At 36.2% G+C, this 22,124-nt stretch overlaps 1 protein-coding gene across 1 annotated transcript in view; it reads left to right on the forward strand.

The window, feature by feature from the left end:
• Positions 1 to 15,593, forward strand: part of LOC121440437 (kelch-like protein 4) — a 40,624-nt gene extending 25,031 nt beyond the window's left edge. Inside the window, 3 exon segments of the mRNA XM_041641193.1 lie at positions 1,088 to 1,300; positions 14,267 to 14,438; positions 14,777 to 15,593. Coding sequence (XP_041497127.1) covers positions 1,088 to 1,300; positions 14,267 to 14,438; positions 14,777 to 14,836 — 445 coding nt within the window. The 3' untranslated portion in view covers positions 14,837 to 15,593.
• Positions 15,594 to 22,124: the final 6,531 nt, after the last annotated feature.

A 22,124-nucleotide genomic window follows, 5' to 3' on the forward strand; every position in this document is an offset into this window, starting at 1 on the left:
TCATTGTTTTCACATTCATGCATATATATGCATATTATTAAATATAATTATAAATTATATTATAAATAAATATAACCTGCTTAGTCTGTATAATGCTACTTACATGTGTGTTTTTCAGAGATATGAAACCTTACTCTCAGTCACATATAGCTTACATGGTAGATAGTTCAGACAATAGTGTAACCAGTGTCAAGATTTATGTGATTCTGTACTACTATGTATGAAATTATTACCTGAACATCAATGAGCTTAGTAAAAACTCAGCACAGGTGTATTTTAGAGCTCAACAGAAAAAGAAATAGTAAATAGTTAAAGCAGAAGAGAGGTTCCTATCTGTAATATCAAGTGATTCAATTCCATAACCCCTCTATACACCACACCAGATTCAAATCATCAAATTGAATTTATTTCATTTTGCTTTATTGAGTTATATTGTTTTCAATTCAGTGTGAAAGAAAGCTACAAACATATGGTTTGATGATTGTTTATCATCTTTATTATTACCATATAATATTTAAATTAAAGCATTATATATTATAATAATTTACATTCATAAGTTATTAAACAACATTTTATAGTTACATTTTCTTCATAAGGATAATCTACCTTCTCAATTTTATTATATTTCATTAGTTGCCTTATATAAACATCTTTTAGGAAAAATATTATATTTAATACTAAACAGCTCATATATGACAGAAAGTATGAAGTGAAACAGATTGACCTCCTGTAACTGCAACTTTGTTGAAACTGATTGTTGGGACTACATATGAAAATAAATCTTCTTGATACCTTCTGAATTTCTGCACATAAATATTTTCCAGATCTTTCAGTGTTAAGTCAAAATTTTTCTTGACAAAAATTAAAGAGGGTTGTTTGGAATAGACTAGGCTTCACCAAGGGCCATAGATAAATACCCATTCGCAAATCCAGTCTTTCTGTTGACAACAGCAATGGATTAGAATATACATTATAAAGTGTAAGAAAATAAAAATGCCTTTATTGTCATCACTGTAAATGAATTTGTGTGACTATGTACACACATATGTGTATATATGTATGTGTGTTTATTTTTTTGTTTTTGTAGGCTGTATGCTATTGGTGGGCGTGATGGAAGTTCCTGCCTCAAGTCAATGGAGTACTTTGACCCACACACTAACAAGTGGAGTCTGTGTGCTCCAATGTCAAAAAGACGTGGAGGTGTAGGCGTAGCAACGCACAATGGATACTTGTAAGTTGTAGGGGGACATGATGCTCCTGCTCCTAACCATTGTTCCAGGCTTTCTGACTGTGTAGAAAGGTAAGTTTTTCCACATGTGGTTTTTTGGACTATTTAATGAGAAAAAAAATTTAAACTACAAAAATGTAATTGGATTCATTAGTTTTTATAATGGATTTGTACTTTGTAACATTCTACACTTATGCTTTTACAAAGTATTTTGTAAAAGGCCCTATAAATTTAGTATTAAACTTTATGAAACATATTTGTTTAGTTATGTTATAAAGTAGTGGCACAAAAGAGATAAACGTAAAAGGACATTTTTATGCAAAGTTATCAATCAGTCATGTTATCCAAATCAAATTAAGTTTACCATTTCAAAACTCAATTTGGTCTTCAAAGTGATAATAAAATGGACTGTCAAAAATATGAGCAGAATTTCCAAACAAAATTACTTTTCTGAACAACAACTTTACTTATTGCAATAAATATTTCCTTGCTCAAAGCTAATTTTACAGTTTTAGTCTTTGCTCTTTGGGCATCCTCCACCCAGATCACAAATAAAGACACAGAGACCTACTCATACTTATGAATGCTGGAGCTTTGCTTGTTTTTAGCAAGCTTTTCTAACTCAAATTATCCGATTTCTCTTTAACTTTGTTTTGCCTCTGGGCTTTTTACCTTTCTTTATTCTATATATCTTTCTTTCTTTTTAATCTGTGGCTGGGTGGCTGGCCCCCAGTGTCCTCTCTCCTCTTTCTCTTACTTATCTCTCTTTTTATTCTCTTGTTTTATCTCTCTACCAGGCAATCCCACCTATCCTTCTCCTGCCTAGCTATTTATCAGCCATTCAACTCTTTATTAGACCAATCAGTTGTCTTAGACAGGCAAAGTAACACAACTTTACAGAGTTAAACTAATGCAACATAAAAGAATGAAACACATCTTTATATCATTAAACAAATATTCCACAGATTAAACAAATATATCTTTAACTAACATTCTATGATATTTCTCACTTTTCTTTAAATAAAAATAAAATATTTTAACTTTAACATTGTAAAAGTGTACACAACAAAAGCAATTATCAGGCTGGAGTGATGGCTTAGCAGTTAAGAGCACTGACTGCTCATCCGGAGGTCCTGAGTTCAATTCCCAAAACCCACATGGTGGTTCATAACCATCTGTAGTGAGAGCCCTCTTCTGGCCTGCAGCCATGCATGCAGACAGAACACCATACACTGCTTTTATTTAAAAAAAAAAAAAGCAGTTATAGGGGCTATAGAGATGGCTCAGAGGCTAAGAGCAATCCCTGCTCTTCCAAACATCCTGAGTTCAATTGCCAGCAACCACATGGTGGCTCATAACCATCTGTAATGGGGTCTGGTACCCTCTTCTGGCCTGCAGGCATACACACATACAGAATATTGTATCCATAATAAATAAATGTAGTGGTAGGAGCGGCAGGCCGCTTCCCACCACCCGGCTATCTTTACCTGAAATAATTACACGGAAACTGTATTCTTTTAAACACTGCCTGGTCCATTAGTTCTAGCCTCTTATTGGCTAATTCTCACATCTTGCTTTAACCCATATTTAATAATCTGTGTATAACCATGAGGTGTGGCTTACCAGGGAGATTCTTAACCTGCATCTGTGTCGGGTGGGAGAATCATGGCCACTGCCTGACTCGGCTTTCTTTCTCCCAGCATTCTGTTCAGTCTACTCCGCCTATTTAAATTCTGCCCTATCAGGCCAAGCAGTTTTCTTTATTAATTAACCAATGAAAGCAACAGATAGATAACAACACTCCCACTTCAAATAAATAAATATAAAAAAGCAGTTATCAAGTAAGAGTTACATTTACAATTCAGATCCTTTGTATTTAGCAAATTCAAAATAAAATACTCCATTGATTATCTTATCTTAGTGATTCTGAAATGCTATGCCTAATTTATTTTCTATCATGCCTAAGTAAAGCTATAACAATATTTAGTCTTTATCTCCACCAAAGATCCCAGATGGATGTAATATTACCTAACAACAGAGACATTTTGTTTCCTGGACATTCACCCAATGTTCCTTTGCAATGTTGGGGCATCTATTTTTAGCCACAGGCCTACCATATCTGGCATACTTTTCAGTGAAGCAGAAATTTTGAAGGACTGTTCTACCTTGTATTGGCAAAATCTGACAGTCACTTTCCTCTGTGTCCTGCAGAATGTTTGTCAGACTTTTCTGTGAAGCAGGATTCTTGAAGGACTGTTCCACCTTCTCTTGGCAAACTTTAACAGTTTTTTTTGATGTGCTATACTTGCCCATTGAAAACAAACTCCATATGGAGTTTCTTCAATGTCCATCATTCTTTTATGAAGTAAAGTGTTGATGCCAAAAGCAGATGTGTCTCATTACCTTGAAAACCTTAGGTTATTAAACATATTAACTGCCACATTCTATAGGTATTTTAAATGTTTGATAATCACCTATCTGTCTAAAATATACTTGCTTAACCTTGAAAACATATCTGATATAACTAAAAGCCTCATTAGTATAGATTAACTACACACCCCATATCCTAATTATACATTGTATTTCTAAATGAGCTGTATAAGCACAATACACAAAATAAAAGTAGAAACATATATACATTATAACAAAAATAACTCTAAATTTGTATAAATATACGAAAATCAATGCCTATGCAAAAAAATAGAGATTAATAATTGTCTTCTTATCCTATATTGCTATATTTCTTTAATGATAACTAACATCCATAACCCACCAAATAACCAACAACGATCTACTCCATCTTTTTGGAATATAGGTTTCATGTTCTCCAAATTGCTTCCTGATATCTGTGGGTGAAGGCTTCTTTAGGGGGTCCCTGTAAATATTGAGATAATGGCCAAGTCCTGACAGACAAGATATATCTTTTGCTGATATATATCACCTGTCAATATCAGCAGCCCTTGCCCAATCAAACCTGATACTTATCAACCTGGAAGGAATCTATAGGTTTTTTTTTTTGTAGAAATAAAAACAAAAGCTCTTCTCCAAGGAAATTCATTTTTAAAAATTATTTTTAAAAGTTAAGATAGACCTAAAGCAGGTTGGTTCCACTTAACAGTCTAGTTCACAATCTCATGTCTGTTAGCCTGCTGCCCTTTGGTTATAGCAATCAAAAAACTCAAGTTCAATAAGGCAATATGTAGGATACAGACTCCATGTGTGTTTTCAAAATTTACATGGCTTATTCTTTTTTATATTACTTTACTTCTAGCTATAAAGTTTTGTTATGTTTTTAACTTTTTTTAGTAACTATTTTACCCTGTCTCTTTTCTTAAGCCTACATACATTGTAAAACTCACTGTAACCTGTTTAAATGTGTCTCCATATAGACCTCGTTTACTGCATATAGAATAGCTGCTTTTGACTGTATGAGTCTTTAAACTGCTAAGTGGTGTGGCTAGGACCACTGCTGCACTTTTAGCCAGCTTTTCTTAAATTATTCCATTTCTCTTCAACTATGTTTTTTCTCTGTGTTTCTACCTTTCTCTAGTCTATGTCTTTCCTTTCTTCTTACTCCATGACTGCCCATGTTGTTGGGAAGTTGGACCTTTGCCTCCTCCTTTCCTTCTTCTTTTCTCACTCTTCCTCTTCTCTCTCATCTCTCTCATTTATCTTCTCTGTCTGGCAGCCCCAACTATCTTTCTCCTGGTAAACTATTGTCTATTTAGCTCTTTATTACATCAGTCTTGTGTTTTACACATGCAAAAAAACTTTGCTTCACAGAGTTAAATAAATGCAACTTAAAAGAGTGTAACACATCTTTTTATCATTAAACCAATTTTCCACAGCATAAATGAATAGAAAACAACTTAAAATAATATTCCATGGCATGAGTTCTTAGAGTGGAAAACATTGGTTTAGATAAATAACATTATTTGTTGCTTAAAATAAAGATCATCTGTCTGTATTCTCTTTCAAAGTAGACAAAATACATAGGCACAAAAATAGTTAAAATAATGTTAAATTATCACCAAATCACAAATTATCAGTGGGATCTCAGAAAACACAGATGATATAAGAGATATTCCCTTAAAGAAATTCATGGAACAGGTAGAATTTGTACGTTGTAGACATATATTTCTGTTGGAATTTTCTTACTAACACACACATACATGCACACACACACATATACACACACAAATAAACACAGGATTGAACACAAGTACACAAATGTCACACACATTAAAGCCATTACTGTAAAGAAAGAGAAGGCTTTCCAGTTTTCTGGTTTCCATCACTGCTATCCAATCTTTTTCTTTTTTCTTTTTTTTTAATTTTTATATTGTTATTACAAATTTTCACCTCCTCTCTTTTCCCTCCCCTTTCCCCCTACTCCTCCTCCCTCTTGAGACCAAAGAGCAGTCAGGGTTCCCTGCCCTGTGGGAAGTCCAAGGTCCTTCCCACTCCATCCAGGTCTAGGAGGGTGAGCATCCAAACAGACTAGGTTCCCACAATGACAGTTCATGCATTAGGATCAAAACCCTGTGCCATTGTCCTTGGCTTCTCAGTCAGCCCTCCTTGTCAGCCACATTCAGAGTCCGGTTCGGTCACAAGTTCCATCAGTCCCAGTCCAGCTGGCCTTGGTGAGTTCCCATCAGATCAGCCCCACCGTCTCACTGGGTGGGCGCAACCCTCGTGGTCCTGAATTCCTTGCTCATGTTCTTTCTCCTTCTGCTCCTCATTTGGACCTTGGGAGCTCAATCCAGAGCTCCAATGTGGGTCTCTGTCTCTATCTCCATCCAATGCCAGATGAAGGTTCTATGGTGATATGCAAGATATTCATCAGAGTGGCTATAGTATAGGGCCAGTTCAGGTGCCCTCTTCTCAGCTGCTCAAGGAACAAGCTGGGGACATCTCCTTGGACACCTGGGAACCTCTCTAGAGTCCAGTCTCTTGCCAACCCTAAAATGGCTTCGTTAATTAAGATATATACTTTGCTGCTCCCATATCCACTCTTCCTCCATCCCAACCATCCCATTCCCCCAAGCTCTCCCCATCCTCCCCTTCTCACTTCTCTAACCCCTTCTCCCCTTACCGTGGCATTTTCTTCTGTAATAAGAGAATTATAATAATAATTGGACACTATATTTTTAAAAATCATGAAATTAAATTATATGAATATAAAAATGATTTCAAATTATTTGTGTGAATTTTGGAAGCTTATACTACATAAGAGATACAACCATGGTAATTTGAAATGAGATCTACAGTACTTCATTAGTCTGTGATATTCCTTATGGGTCCACTTTGGAAATATGTAATAATAATTAAAAATGAATTGCTTTGCTTGCAGTTCTTTTTTTTTTCTTTTTTTCTTGTTTATTTTTTTTTAGTTGTTGAAAAAGAATTTCCACCTCTTCCCCATTTCCTATTTCCCCCTCCTCCCACATATTGCCCCCTCCCCCTCTCCTCTCCCCCTCCCCCCCACTCCATTCCCCCTCCCTCTCGAGAATGAAGAGCAGTCCAGATTCCCTGCCCTGCTGGAACTACAAGGTCCTCCAACTTCTATCAAGGTCCAGGAGGGTGAACATCCAAACAGGCTAGGGCAGTTCATGTATTAGGGTCGAAACCTAGTGCCATTGTCCTTGGCTTCTCATCAGCCTTCATTGTCCACCATGTTAAGAAAGTACGGTTTCATCCTATGCTCATTCAGTCCCAGTCCAGCTGGCCTTGGTGAGCTCCCAATAGATCAGTTCCACTGTCACAGTGGGTGGGTGCACCCCTCGTGGTCCTGACTTCCTTGCTCATGTTCTCCCTCCTTCTGCTCCTCATTTGGATATTAAGAGTTTAGTCCGGTGCTCCAGTGTGGGTCTCTATGTCTATCTCGATCCATCGCCAGATGAAGGTTTTAAGATGTTATGCAACATATTCATCAGTATGGCTATGGGATAGGGTCATTTCAGGTTCCCTCTCCTCAGTTGCCCAAGGTACTAGCTGGGGACATCTCCCTGGACACGTGAGAGCCCCTCTAGAGTCAAGTCTCTTGCCAACCCTAAGGTGGCTCCCTTAATTAGGATATATATTTCTCTGCTCCCATATCCACCCTTGCTTTATCGTAACCAACCCATTCCTCTGAGCTCCCCCAATTCTGCGCTTCTCATTTTCTCACCCCATTTCCCCTTAACCCTTCCCACCTCACCCCCAAGTTCCCAGTTTTTGCCCGGCAATCTTGTCTACTTCCCATATCCAGGCAGATGACTATATGTTTCTCTTTGGGTTCACCTTCTTATTTAGCTTCTCTAGGATCACAAATTATAGGCTCAATGTCCTTTATTTATGGCTAGAAACCAATTATGAGTGAGTACATACCATGTTCATCTTTTTGGGTCTGGGTTACCTCACTCAGGGTTGTGTTTTCTATATCCATCCATTTGCATGCAAAATTCACGATGTCATTGTTTTTTACCGCTGAGTAGTACTCTAATGTGTATATATTCCACACTTTCTTCATCCATTCTTCCATTGAAGGACATCTACGTTGTTTCCAGGTTCTGGCTATTACAAATAATGCTGCTATGAACATAACTGAACAAATGCTTTTGTCATATGATTGGGCATCTCTTGGGTATATTCCCAAAAGTGGTATTACTGGATCTTGGGGTTGGTTGATCCTGAATTTCCTGAGAAATCGCCACACTGATTTCCAAAGTGGATTCACAAGTTTGCATTCCCACCAGCAATGGATGTGTGTGCCCCTTACTCCACAACCTCTCCAGCAAAGGCTATCATTGGTGTTTTTAATTTTAGCCCCTCTGACAGGTGTAAGATGGTATTTCAAAGTTGTTTTAATTTGAATTTTCCTGATCGCCAAGGAGGTTGAGCATGACCTTAAGTGTCTTTTGGCCATTTGAACTTCTTCTGTTAAAAATTCTCTGTTCAGTTCAGTGTCCCATTTTTTAATTTGGTTAATTAGCAATCTAAAGTCTAGTTTCTTGAGTTCTTTATATATTTTGGAGATCAGACCTTTGTCTCTTGTGGGGTTCATGAAGATCTTCTCTCCATCAGTGGGTTTTTTTTTGTCTTAGTGACAGTGTCCTTTGCTTTACAAAAGCTTCTCAGTTTCAGGAGGTCCCATTTATTCAATGTTCTCCTTCATGTTTGTGCTGCTGGGCATATACGTAGGAATTGATCTCCTGTGCCCATGTGTTGTAGAGTGCTTCTCACTATCTCCTCTATCAGGTTCAGTGTGTTCAGCCTGATATTTAGGTCTTTAATCCATTTGGACTTGAGTTTTGTGCATGGCGATAGATATGGATCTATTTTCATTCTTCTACAGGTTGACAACCAGTTCTGCAAGCACCATTTTATGAAGATAATTTCTTTCTTCCATTGAATACTTTTAGCTCCTTTATCGAAAATCGGGTGTTCATAGGTTTGTGGGTTAAAATCCGGGTCTTCTATTCCATTGATCGACTTCTTCGTTTTTATGCCAATACCAAGCTGTTTTCAATACTGAAGCTCTATAATAGAGTTTGAAGTCAGGGATGGTAATGCCTCCAGAAGTTCCTTTATTGTATAAGATTGTTTTGACTATCCCTGGGTTTTTTTTGTTTTTCCATATAAAGTTGATTATTGTTCTCTAAAGATCTATTTAGGTATGACCCTTGTATCCCTAATCTCTCCAATACTTTTATCATAAAGGGGTGTTGAATTTTGTGAAATGCTTTTTCAGCATCTAATGAAATGATGATATGGTTTTTTTCTTTCAGTTTATTTATATGATGGATTACATTGATAGATTTTCATATGTTGAACCAGCCCTGCAACCCTGGCATGAAGCCTACTTGATCGTAATGGATAATTTTTCTAATATGTTCTTGGATTCGGTTTGCCAGTATTTCATTGATGATTTCCACATCGATGTTCATGAGAGAGATTGGCTTGTAATTCTCTTTCCTGGTTGAGTCTTTTTGTGGTTTTGATATCAGGGTAACTGTAGCTTCATAGGAGGAATTTGGCAATGACTTTTTTGTTTCTATATTGTGAAATACATTAAGGAGTATAGGTATTAGGTCTTCTCAGAAATTCTGGTGGAATTCTGCATTGAAACCATCTGGACCTGGGCTTTATTTGGTAGGGAGGTTTTTGATAAAAACTTCTAATTCTTCGCAACTAACAGGTCTATTTAGATTGTTCATGTGTTCCTGGTCTAACTTTAGTATATGGTACTCATCTAAAAAAGTTTCCATTTCTTTAACATTTTTCAATTTTTTGGCATATAGGCTTTTGTAATAAGATCTAATGATTTTCTGAATTTCCTCTGTGTCTGTGGTTATGTCTCCCTTTTCATTTCTTATCTTGTTAATTTGTGTATTCTCTCTCCGCCATTTGATTAGTTTGGATAGGGGTTTATCAATCTTGTTGATTTTCTCCAAGAACCAGCTTCTTGTTTCTTTGACTCTTTGGATTGTTTTCTGTGTTTCTATTTTGTTGATTTCAGCTCTTAGTTTGATTATTTCCAGTCTTCTACTCCTCCTAGGTGAGTCTGCTTCTTTTTTTTTCTAGAGCTTTCAGGTGGGCTGTTAAGTCTCCAATGTGTGCTTTCTGTTTTCTTTAAGTGGGCACTTAGTGCTATGAACTTTCCTCTTAGTACTGCTTTCATAGTGTCCCATAGGTTTGAGTATGTTGAATCTTTATTTTCTTTGAATTCAAGAAAGACTTTAATTTCTTTATTTCTTCCTTGATCCAGGTGTGGTTCAGTAGTTAACTGTCGGGTTTCCATGAGTTCGTTGGCTTTCTGGGGGTAGCATTGTTGTTGAATTCTAACTTTAATCCACAGTGATCCAATAAGACACAATTGGTTACTAATTTTTTTTTGTAACTGTGGAAGTTTGCTTTGTTACCGAGAATGTAATCATTTTTGGAGAAGGTTCCATGAGCTGCTGTAAAGAAGGTACTTTCTTTCCTATTTGGATGGAATGATCTATAGATGTCTATTGAGTCCATTTGATTCATTACCTCCCTTAATCCTCTTATTTCTCTGTTAGGTTTCTGTCTGATTGACCTGTCCATTGGTGAGAGAGGAGTGTTGAAATCTCCTACTATTAGTGTGTTTGGTTTGATGACTGCCTTGAGTTTTAGTAATGTTTCTTTTACGTACGTGGGTGCTTTTATATTAGGGGCATAGATATTCAGGATTGAGATTTTGTCCTGATTAATTGTTCATGTTATTTGTAAAAAATGTCCCTCTCCATCTCCTCTCATTGATTTTAGTTTGAATTCAACTTCGTTAGAAATTAGTATGGCCACACTTGCTTGTTTCTTCGGTCCATTTGCTTGATAAACCTTTCCCCAGCCCTTTACTCTGAGTAGATGTCTGTCTTTGTGGTTAAGGTGTGTTTCTTGTAAACAGCAGAATGTTGGATCCTGTTTTCATATCCAATCTCTTAGCCTGTGTCTCTTTTTAGGTGAGTTGAGTCCATTGATATTAAGTGATATTAATGACCAGTGGTTGATAACTCCGGTCATTTTTTATTTTTCTTTTTTTTTTTTTTTGGTATTAGAGTTTGTGTGTTTCCCATCTTTGAGTTGTGCTGTTGAAGGGTCGTTAGATGTCTGAGCTATTGTGGGCATTGTTGTATTCCTTGGGTTGTGATTTTCCTTCTATTCCTTTCTGTAAGGCTGGATTTGTGGCTACGTATGTTTTAAATTTGTTTTTATCCTGGAAAATTTTGTTTTCTCCATTTATAGTGAACGAAAGCCTGGCTTGGTATAGTAGTCTGGGCTTGCATCCATGGTCTCTTAGTTTTTGCAGTACATCTATTCAGGACCTTCTGGCTTTCATGGTTTCCATAGAGAAGTCAGGTGTAAGTCTGATAGTTTTACCTTGACCTTTTTCCTTTGCAGCTCTTAATATTCTTTCTTTATTCTGTGTATTTTGTGTTTTGATTATTATATGGTGAGTGGATTTTTTTTGATCCAGTCTATTCAGTTGTCTGTATGCTTCTTGAACCTTTGAAGGAATAGCTTTCTTTAGGTTGGGAAAGTTTTCTTCTATAATTTTATTAAATATATTTTCTGGACCGTTGAGCTGTACTTCTCCTTCTTCTACCCTTATTATTCTTAGGTTTGATCCTTTTATTGTGTCCCAGATTTCCTGAATGTTTTGTGATGAGAATTTGTTGGTTTTGCTGTTTTCTTTGATCAGTTTGTTTATTTTCTCTATGGTATCTCCAGTGTCTGACATTCTTTCTTCTATCTCTTGTAATTTTTGGTAGTACTTGTCTCTGTAGTTCCTGTTCGTTTACCCAGATTTTCCACCTCCATCCTTCCCTCAGTTTGTGTTCTACATTATTTCCATTTCATTCTTCAAGTCTTGAACCATTTCCCTTACCTGTTTGATTGCTTTTTCTTGTTTCTCTTGGTTGTCTTGGGTATCTTTGAGAGATTTATTCATTTCCTCTACCTTTTTGTTTGTGATCTCTAATTGTTTATGGCAGTTTTTCACCTCCTGTTTAAGGTCTTCTATTATTTTCATATAATTCAGTTTAGAGTCGATTTCTTCTGTTTCTTCTGGAGTAGGGTGTACAATTCTTCTTGTTTCGGGATCCCTGGATTCTGGTGATGTCATGTTGCCTTTCAGGTTGTTAGAGGAATTCTTGCATTGGCGCCTTCCCATCTCTTCATTCAAATGGAGCCAGGAGAGGCCTGGTGTCTTGGTCCAGTCTTTGCTGTGACTGACTCTCTGGGTGGATCTCCTCAGTGTAGAAGCAGGAACCGTTCCGTGCAGATGGAGCTCCTCAGCACCGAAACATGGACTTCTGGTAGTCCAATGACCTGCGGACAAAAGGGCGAACTTTAAGGGGGGGGGGGGCTTGGCGGGGTCGGTAGAGCACAGGAGACCCTACAGCACAAGCTGAAGGTGCCCACGATCTCTTTTGGGGATCCTAGAAGCCTCACCGATAGGCAGGCACTCACTGCTCTTGGTGGGTATACTTAGTGTAGGAGCAGAGAACTGTTCTTGAGCAAAGGACTTAACAGACAACAGGCCAGGCTTGGGGGGGGGGTGGGCTGGTTGGTGTGTAAGAAAGACAGCCCTGTAGCAGGAGCTGGGGGAGAGGGGGTTGTGCTCTCTTCCGGGACAATCTGCCCCTGGATAGCACACACTCACCCATCCAGATGGAACTCCTCAGCACTGAAACCACTGCTAACCAATCTTAACTTAATAGAGGAAATGACTTATTTAGGTTATAATCCACTATTGAGGAAGCAAAGTTATGAATTGCAGCAAGAATATGGAGGCAGAACTGAAGCAGAGACAGTGAAGGAACACTACTTGTTCCTAAAGGCTTACTAAGCTTGTATCTTTATACAGCCCACGAGCATCTGCCCTGTGATGGCATTGCCAAAAATGGAGTTCACATTGACCATTAAGCAAGAAAATGCACACAGGCATGCCTTCAATCCAATGATTTGAAGACAATTCCTTAATTGAGTTTCCCACTTTTCCAGTGATTCCAGTTTGTGTCAAATTGACAAAACTAACCAGTAAAACAAAAAAAAAAGTTTTACATTTACAACATTATTACTTGTTGAAAAATGGTGACTTGCCCATTTCCCTGGAATTGTCTTAACCATTACTTAACATAGGAGAATTTAACTTTGATGATTCCCCATCCATCAGTGTTTATTTTCTATAATGTTAATTTAAAATGCAGTTCAAGAAGTCAAAGAAATTATTTCTAAGCATTCTATCATGTGTGCAATGGGCCCATTATTAAGTCTCCTATTTGTAAGAACATTAGAAATCTCCATTAGAATTAATGTGTTTAATTTATGTGTCTATATAGACTGAGTGAAAAGAGAAAGAAACAGGGAGATAAGTGGTGTTATTACAAGTTGAATATAATTAATTAGTCAGCGTGTTGCTTCATAACTTTATAGGTTTCATATTAATTAATAATTTCATTTCCTTCTTAAAATTCAATATTTTCTGCTGGGTTTTATCCAAGTGCTAGTGCCTTAACATTTGTCAACAATGTTAAAACCTAGTTTCAATTCTCAAGTATGCCAATAATGAAGAAATTAAGCAAAATCATAACAATTCAACATTTTCTGAATTAAATAATAACCTGATAATATTAGTATTTTGAGATTTGATTATGTATGAATTAAAAATACTTGAGAATTTATGTGAACATGGGAGGAATCACCTCTGTGAGTTTTCACTCACTTCTACTTATAATTAATTAATTTGACCACTATAGACTCAATTACATTATTGTTTGGAAAATACTACACATAGAGAATCAACTGTAGCTTTTCTTATTCTAAATTTCAACATACGATAACAATTTAACATGACACAGTAAGGACATTCAATAATGTAAAAGATACATAAAGATAATCTTGATAATTTGTGGGTTTCTGATATTATTAAAATATTATTGAAATAATCTAAAATTCAGAAAAAAGTTAAAATGAGACTTTTAGGTATCTATTGAAAATTTGTTAAGATTAAAAGATGTAATCCTAATATAATTAGTAAAAGGTGATATACAAGATAACACTTTCAATGTGCTTTTACAAATAGATCAACATGGTTAGAGCGCATGTAATGTATACTTGTATTAATTTACTTTTCACACTTTTTAGAGTCAATGTTACGTAGTTTAAGCATACAGGTCAAAGTTATAGAAAAGTTATCTATGGGAGACTTTAATGCCAAATTTGTATAACATATGAATTGAGTATGGACAAAAGAAATACCTGATGGAAAAAGGAAGCACTTTTTCTGTATGCTTTGTGTGTCCTCTTGTGGCTGGAGAGAGCTATATCGTGTACATATTCTTTAATTCTTCAATTCTTTATACTTTTTTTTTAACTCTTTTGTCTTGTATAGCAAACCTATGGTTGATAATGCTTTTCAGTGTTCCTAATTATGTATTTTACACAATAACACATTTTATTAATGCCTATTGATTTTTATTGTGATATTACTGAATTTTACCTCTCATTTTTCTTCATAAATCTCTTAAGATATGATCCAAAAAGTGATTCGTGGTCAACTGTGGCACCTTTGAGTGTTCCTCGTGATGCTGTTGCAGTATGCCCCCTTGGAGACAAACTCTATGTGGTTGGCGGATATGATGGTCATACATATCTGAATACTGTTGAATCATATGATGCTCAGAAAGATGAATGGAAAGAGGTATTATAGTAAAAATCTTCATGTTATTATATTTCAGAATTTATATATCAAATTCTTGTGGTCCATTATTTCATTTAATTTTCAAAAAACTTTGAGTAGTAGTATCATTAGCTGTGTGAAAAAGCACAGTTGAAAAACTGAGAAAATTGTCACAAAAGTAAAAACTTAATGCCAAAGCACCTGATCTTCCAGAAGCCATCTACAGTCTTCAATGATCTGAGCTGCAACTTCCTTATTTAAGGACAAGGCAAAAGTTGGGTCAAGGCAGTAAAAATTCTTTGAAGGCCAACCTTCTGGGTTATACTAAAGGCAGTGTTTCTTTTTTGTTTGTGTTTTAGGAAGTACCTGTGAATGTTGGAAGAGCCGGAGCATGTGTTGTAGTTGTGAAGCTACACTGAAACTCTCATTAGCTAATACAATGGAATAGAATTATCTCAAGAATGAAGAAGACATATCCTCTTTTCAGAAGTTGATAGCAGATTCAAATGCTGTTGTGTTGTTTTCACGTGTAGTTGAAATTTTTAACATTCATACGGCTGAAAAATGTGGATTACATGTTACTGTTGAGTATATGTGCTGTCTCAGCTTATAATCTAATGCAAAATCCCATGGGCTATGTTTAGCCTCATTAGCATAAAATGTTAAAGTACCTAACAAACATTTGGCAGTGGGCAGTATTTGAAGGTGATGAATGCATTAACAGTTTTCGTGTAAGGGTCTAGGAAGTAAAACATTTTCTATTGAAGGTACTCTACCATCTGGAATAACTTAATAAAAAAGAATGACAGAAGCTTTAAAGCATACCATCTTGTTTCAAACAATAGCTCACCTAGCTAATAATACCTCACATTAGCCAAGAAGAAAGTGTTTTCTGTGCCATGCATGAAACAGGTCATTCACTGATGTAATTTCCTATACTAATTACACAATGTCAAACTTTTCACAGGCTATTATTTTCAGTTAACTTTCTGCTAAAATATGTATATAAATTTTCTATCCCATGACATGGTGTGTTGATAGATTCATTTGCAGTAAAGTATCATAATGTCGCATATACAATCTATCATCTAATAGTGAATATTATATTGTTACAAACTTTGCCTGAGGGCCTCATTGTACAGAAGTTTATTCTTTCCTCAAACATTTAATATTTTCTCAATAAACACCTTCCATTATGTTAAAATTTGATCTAAACAAAGTTAAAGTTGAGAATATGATGCACAATATTAACAACGGAAACACTAAAAAGTTTAACATAGATAGTCAATTCTATAATTTTTCTTTACTTATCTATACCTAATCTTTTAATTTCATAATCATGTTTACCTAGCAGTAAATAGTAAAGACACATGTACTACAAAACTATACTTTTGAAAATAAAAATAAAAAGAGTATTTGAGTATTACTTTAGCTTTTATTTTATTTTCATTTACACTACTTAAAGATAAAACATTATGGTGAAATATTGAAAACTCATGTTTTTGAAGTTAACTTTTCAAGTAAATGTTCCATTTTTGAATTTCTATAATACTTCTCATAAAAGGAACTTTGCCTTGTAGAATATCAAAACAAGCAACAAAATCCAGAGTAATGCTTTAAAAATGCTACTTACTACCTATTAATTTTTTTTAATATCACAGCATATGTTGAAAAAAGGTATTTGTACTTTGGTAAATTGAATCTAAATAAAATCTTTTCCATCTGACTATAATGATTGTCATTCTAAAATATGTCCAGTGCAAGTTGTATGATTTTTCTGATGCTGTAGTGCCCCCAAAGCAAAAATATTTTAATGCTAATACACAATTCCCCTCCTTTGTTTCTTATTTTGTCTATAATTCTCAACAAAGTGGTGCAGACTTCACATCAAAGGTGGCATAGAAAGGTTAGCATACACACAAAAAAAGAAACATAAGACATTTCTGGATTTTAATGTTTATTTTAGCATTTTTTAATTATACATACTAATAAGTTGCCTTGTGACATTTCCTACATGTACATAAGGCATGTTTATCATATTAATCCTTTATATACCATCTCTTTTCTTCCCTTAGTCCTACTAATCTCCTCTCTCTCCTTAGCTAGCTCTTTCTTTAATAACTTTTATATTTACCTTTTTGAACTCACTGTAAACAAATGAGTTCCATTAGTGCTATTTACAGTAGCATGGGTGACAGGTTGGTTAGATGTGTTAAATTGTATTTTTATCAAATTAATGTGAAAGTACAAATGTCACAATTCTTTAACCCCATCACAATTTTTTCCTCATGAATATGAACATGTTTGAAATGGAGAACACAGATTTTATTTATTTTGTATTTTATTTTTAAAAAAAAAAAACCTATCGTTTTTTTCATTTTACATAACAATCCCAGTTTCTCTCTCCCCTCTTCCCATTCCCTCCACCTTCCTTCCCACACCCCACCCCCTCTTCAGAGAGGGTAAGGGTCATTGCTTTAAGGAAAAACCAAGGCCTTCCCTACTATATCTACAGTGAGCAAGGTATTCCCTCCAGAAACAATGGATTTTAAAAAGTCAGTACAAGCAGTATGGATAAAAGCTGGTCCCATTGCCAGTGGCCCTGTAGTCTGCCACAGCCATATAACTGTCACCCACATACAGAGGGCTTAATTTGGTCATCTGCTGATTACTTCCCTGTCCAGCCAGAATTGATGAGCATTCATTAGCTCAGGTAAACTGTTTCAGTGGGTATCTTGATCTCTTTGCTCATATTCTCACTCCTCCCGCTCTTTGACTAGGCTTTGGGAGCCCAACCCAGTGCTCAGCTGTGGATCTCTACCTCTGCTTCCATCAGTTGCTGGGAAAAGTTTCTATGGTGATATTTAAGATTGTCATCAATCTGACTACAGAGCAAGGCCAGTTCGGGCACCCTCTCCACTATTGTTTACGATCTTAGCTGGGGTCATCCTTGTGGATTCCAAGGAATTTATCTCATGACAGTCTTCTTGACAGACCCATAATGGCTCCCTCAATCAAGATATCTCTTTCATTGTTCTCCATCTCTGTCCTTGCTCCATCTCAACCATCCCATTCTGTAAATTCTCCTCCTCTTAGACCCTTCTTCCCTCCTCTTCCTCTTCTGCCTTTCCTTCTTTCACTCCCAATGCTTCTAATATTCTCAAGGAGATCATTTATATCCCCTCTTCCCAGGGGGATCTATATATGTTTCTCTAAGGATACTCCTTGTTACTTAGCCTCTCTGGAGTCATGGATTATAGGCTTATCCTTTGCTTTACAGTTAGAATCCACTTATGAGTCAGTACATAGCATGTTCATCTTTCTGTGTCTGGGTTTCCTCACTCAGCATGTTTATTTTTTTCTGGTTCCATCTATGTACAGCAAATTTCAAGATGTCATTGCTTTATATTGCTGAGTAGTACTCCATTATGTAGCTATCACGGTTTCTTTACCCATTCTTTGGTGGAGGAGCATCTAATTTGTTTCCAAGTTCTTGATATTACAAATAATGCTGCTATGAACATAGTTGAACAAATATCCTTGTAGTATGATTGAGCATCATTTAGGTTATGTCTAAGTGTGGTATTGCTGGGTTTTGTGGTAAGTTGATTCCCAATTTTCTGAAAACAAAAACAAACAAACAAAAAAAAAAACACCATACTCATTTCCAGACTGTTGTACAAATTTGCATTCCCACCAGCAATGGAGGAATGACCCCCTGCTGCACATCCACTCCAACATTAATTATCATTACTGTTTTTTGATTTTAGCCATTCTGATAGGTGTAAGATGGTATATCAGAATTGGTTTGAATTGCATTTCTCAGATAGCTATGGATGCTGAACATTTCTTTAAGTATCTTTTGCCCATTTGAGATTCTTCTTTTGAGAATTCTCACTTAGACATTTATCCCATTTTTTAAATTAGATTATTTGATACTTTGATGTCTAATTTCTTGAGTTCTTTATATATTTTTGAAATCAGTTCTCTGTCTTATATAGAGTTGGTGATGATATCTTCCCATTCAATGTGCTGCCTTTTTATCTTATTGACTGTATTCTTTGCTTTACAGAAGCTTCTCAGTTTCAGGAGGGCCCATTTATTGATTGTTGTTCTCAGTGTCTGTAATATTGGTGTTATATTTAGAAAGTGGTCCCCTGTGCCCATGTATTGAAGACTACTTCCCACTTTCTCTTCCATCATGTTCGGTGTAGTCATATTTATATTGAGGTCTTTAGTCCATTTGAACTCTATTTGCATTTTTCCACACGTTGACATCAAGTTATGCTAACACTGTTGGTTGAAGATGCTTTTTTTCTATTGTTGTGTAATTTTAGATTCTTTATCAAAAATCAGGTATTCATATGTGTGGATTAATACCTTGGTCTTCAGTTTGATTCCATTGGACAACCTGTCTCTTTTTATGCCAATAAAAACAGATTTGGAATTTAAATGGGAATTGCATTGAATTGCTTTTGGTAGGGCTGCCATTTTTATTATGTTGATTCTACCTATACAAGAGCACAAGAGATCTTTTCATTTTCTTTTTCTTTCTTTTTTTTTCTTTTTTTTTCTTTTTTTTTTTTTGGTTTTCCGAGACAGGGTTTCTCTGTGGCTTTGGAGCCTGTCCTGGAACTAGCTCTGTAGACCAGGCTGGTCTCGAACTCACAGAGATCCGCCTGCCTCTGCCTCCCGAGTGCTGGGATTAAAGGCGTGCGCCACCACTGCCTGGCCTTTTGATTTTCTTTTATCTTCTTCTATTTATTTCTTTGAGGAATTAAAAGCTTTTGTTGAACAGGTCTTTCTCTTCTTTGGTTAGTTTTACCTCAAGATATATTATGTTATTTCTGGCTGCTGTGAATGGTGATGTTTCTCCGATTTCTTTCTCAGCTTTTTTATCATTTGAATATAAGAGGGCAACTGATTTTTTTTTTAGTTGATCTGTATCCTGTCACATTACTGAAAGTATTTATTATCTATAGAAGTTCCCTAGTAGATTTCTTGGGGTCACATATGTGTACTATCATATCATCTTCAAATAGTGAAAGTTTGACTTCTTCATTTGAGTCCCCTTTATGTTCTCTTATTGCTCTAGCTAGAACTTCAAGAATTATGTTGAATAGATATGGAAAGAGTCTACAGACTTGTCTTGTTCCTAATTTTAGTGGAATCACTTTGAGTTTCTCTCCATTTAATTTGATGTTGGCTGTCTGCTTGTTGTATATTACTTTTATTATATTTAGATATGTTCCTTGTATCCCTGATCTCTCCAAGACCTTTATGATAAAGGAATGTTGAATATCATCGAAAGCTTTACAACATCTAATGAGATAATTTTATGGATTTTTTCTTTCAGTGTATTTATATGGTTGATTACATTGATAGATTTTTTTAATGTTGATCCATCCCTGAATCTTTGGGATGAAGCCTAGTTAATCAGGGTAGATGATTTTTTTGTTTTCTTGTATTTGGTTTGCCAGTATTTTATTGACTATTTTTGCAACTATGTTCATGAGGGACAATGGTCTGTAATTCTCTTCCTTGGTTGAGTCTTTATGTGGATTCAGTATCAAGGTAACTGTAACCTCATAAAAAGAATTTAGCAAAGTTCTTTCTGTTTCTATTTTGTGGAACAAATTGAGGAGTATAGGTATTTGCTTTTCTTTGATGTTCTGGTAGAATTTTTGCTAAAACTATCAGACCCTGGTCTTTTTGTTGTTGTTGGGAGGCTTTTGATGACATCTTCTATTTGTTTTTAAATTATGTCTACTTAAATTGCTCACCTGGTCTTGATTTATGTTATCTTTGACTGATGAATCTATTTTCTCTACGGTATCTTTAACACCTGTGATTCTCTCTTCCATCTCTTATATTCTATTGGTTATGCTTGCATCGGTACTTCCTGATCATTTAACCAAATTTTCCATTTTCTGAATTCCCTCAGTTTATATTTTCTTTATTGCATCTATTTCAGTTTTCAAGTTTTGAACTATTTTGTTCGCTTGTTTGTTGGCTTTTTCCTGGTTTTCTTGAGTTTATTTAAGATATTTTTTGATTTCATTCAATTTTTGTCTTTTCCTTCATTTCTTTAAGGGGATTTTTCATTTCCTCTTTAAGGGTCTCTATCATCCTCATAAAGTTATATGTAAGGACATTTTCTTCTGCTTCCTCTGGGTTAGGATGATTAGGTCTTCCTGTTTTATGCCTACTGGGTTTTGACATTACCATGTTGCTTTTAATGTAGTTGAATGAATTTTTGCTTTTGGTGCCTACACATCTCTTCCTCCAATTGGTGCCAACAGTGTCTTTGCTTCTTGGTCCAATCCTTGCAGTTGGTATTTGTGTCTTAGGAAACTGTTCTTAGTCTATTCTGTGCAGTCACTCTCTGTGTCCAGGGAGCTGCTGAGATCTCTCTTGCCCTTCTCTCATGATCTGCTGTGTGCCATTGCCACTTCTGGTTAAGAGTTCTTCTGAAGTATCAGGGGATAGGTGGATTAGGGGGCAGAGTGGGCCTTGTCGCTTAGAAGATCACATCAATTGGGGGTGGGGGTTGGAGATGACTACCTGCAAGAAAACTTGCCTGCTGGCAGGCTAGTGCAGCTGAGGCAGGTCGCTATCTGACTTTCTTATTTCTGGGTTATTTTAAAGTAAGAAAAGTCTTGCTCAGTACCTTCCACTGTAGTTCATGCCAATTTTTTCAGATCAAGTAAGCCTTTCAAATATTTTCTATTAATTAAATTTTGTTTAAACTGCTTTGCACATGTGCAATGCACATTCATGTTTCCCACCTCTATCTCTCTACCAATACTTTGAGTGACTCTCCTCCCCACAAATCTCTCTCACACATTAATACTAATCCTTTTATTTTGTGACCTCCATAGGCCATGTAACTCATCTCAGATCCACCTGCTACTCTCTACCTACCCAACCTCACGTGTTTCCCCCCCAAACCTATTACTGTATTGGATTGAGTTACTGTATTGGGTTTGGAGTTACTTCCTAGAGTGTAGGAAATCTACCAGGAGTCATATTTTTAAAGGAAACTGATTCTCTTATTTCAGTAGTTGTCAATGACCAATTTTCCTTTGTCCCCACCATTGACTCCCACGCTCACATTTTGTTTGACTTGAGCTTGTAAAGTTATTGAATATGCTATTATAGCTCCTGAAAGATCATATGTTTAATTCTTCTATTTGTTCAGAAAATACAATTTAACTCTAGTACTCTACCACCTTGACTCTTGCATATCTTTCTGTTTTCTATTCTTCTAAGAACCCTGAGATTTGGGAGGCTGGGGTAAGATGTAACTTTTTATTTTTTATTAAGAATTTCCACTTCCTCCCCTCCTCCCACTTCCCTACCTCTTCAGTCCAAGGAGCAGTCAGGGTTCCCTACCCTATGGGAAATCCAAGGTCCTCCCTGCTCCCCTCAGGTCCAGGAAGGTGAGCATCCAAACAGACTAGGCTTCCACAAAGCCCATCCATGCAGTAGAATCAAAACCCAGCACCATTGTTTTTGAGTTTTCCGTCAGCCTTCACCGTCAACCACATTCAGAGATTCTGGTTTGATCACATGTTCCATCAGTTCCAGTCCAACTGGCCTTGGTGATCTCCCATTAGATCAGTCCCACCGTCTCAGTGGGTGGACGCACCCATCGCTGTCCTGACTTCCTTGCTCATGTTCTCCCTGCTTCTGTTCTTCATATAG

The sequence above is a fragment of the Microtus oregoni genome, unplaced genomic scaffold (genome assembly GCF_018167655.1).
Source record: "Microtus oregoni isolate MIOR12 unplaced genomic scaffold, Mior012 000067F_ref0000223, whole genome shotgun sequence".
Classification (NCBI taxonomy): Eukaryota; Metazoa; Chordata; class Mammalia; order Rodentia; family Cricetidae; genus Microtus; species Microtus oregoni.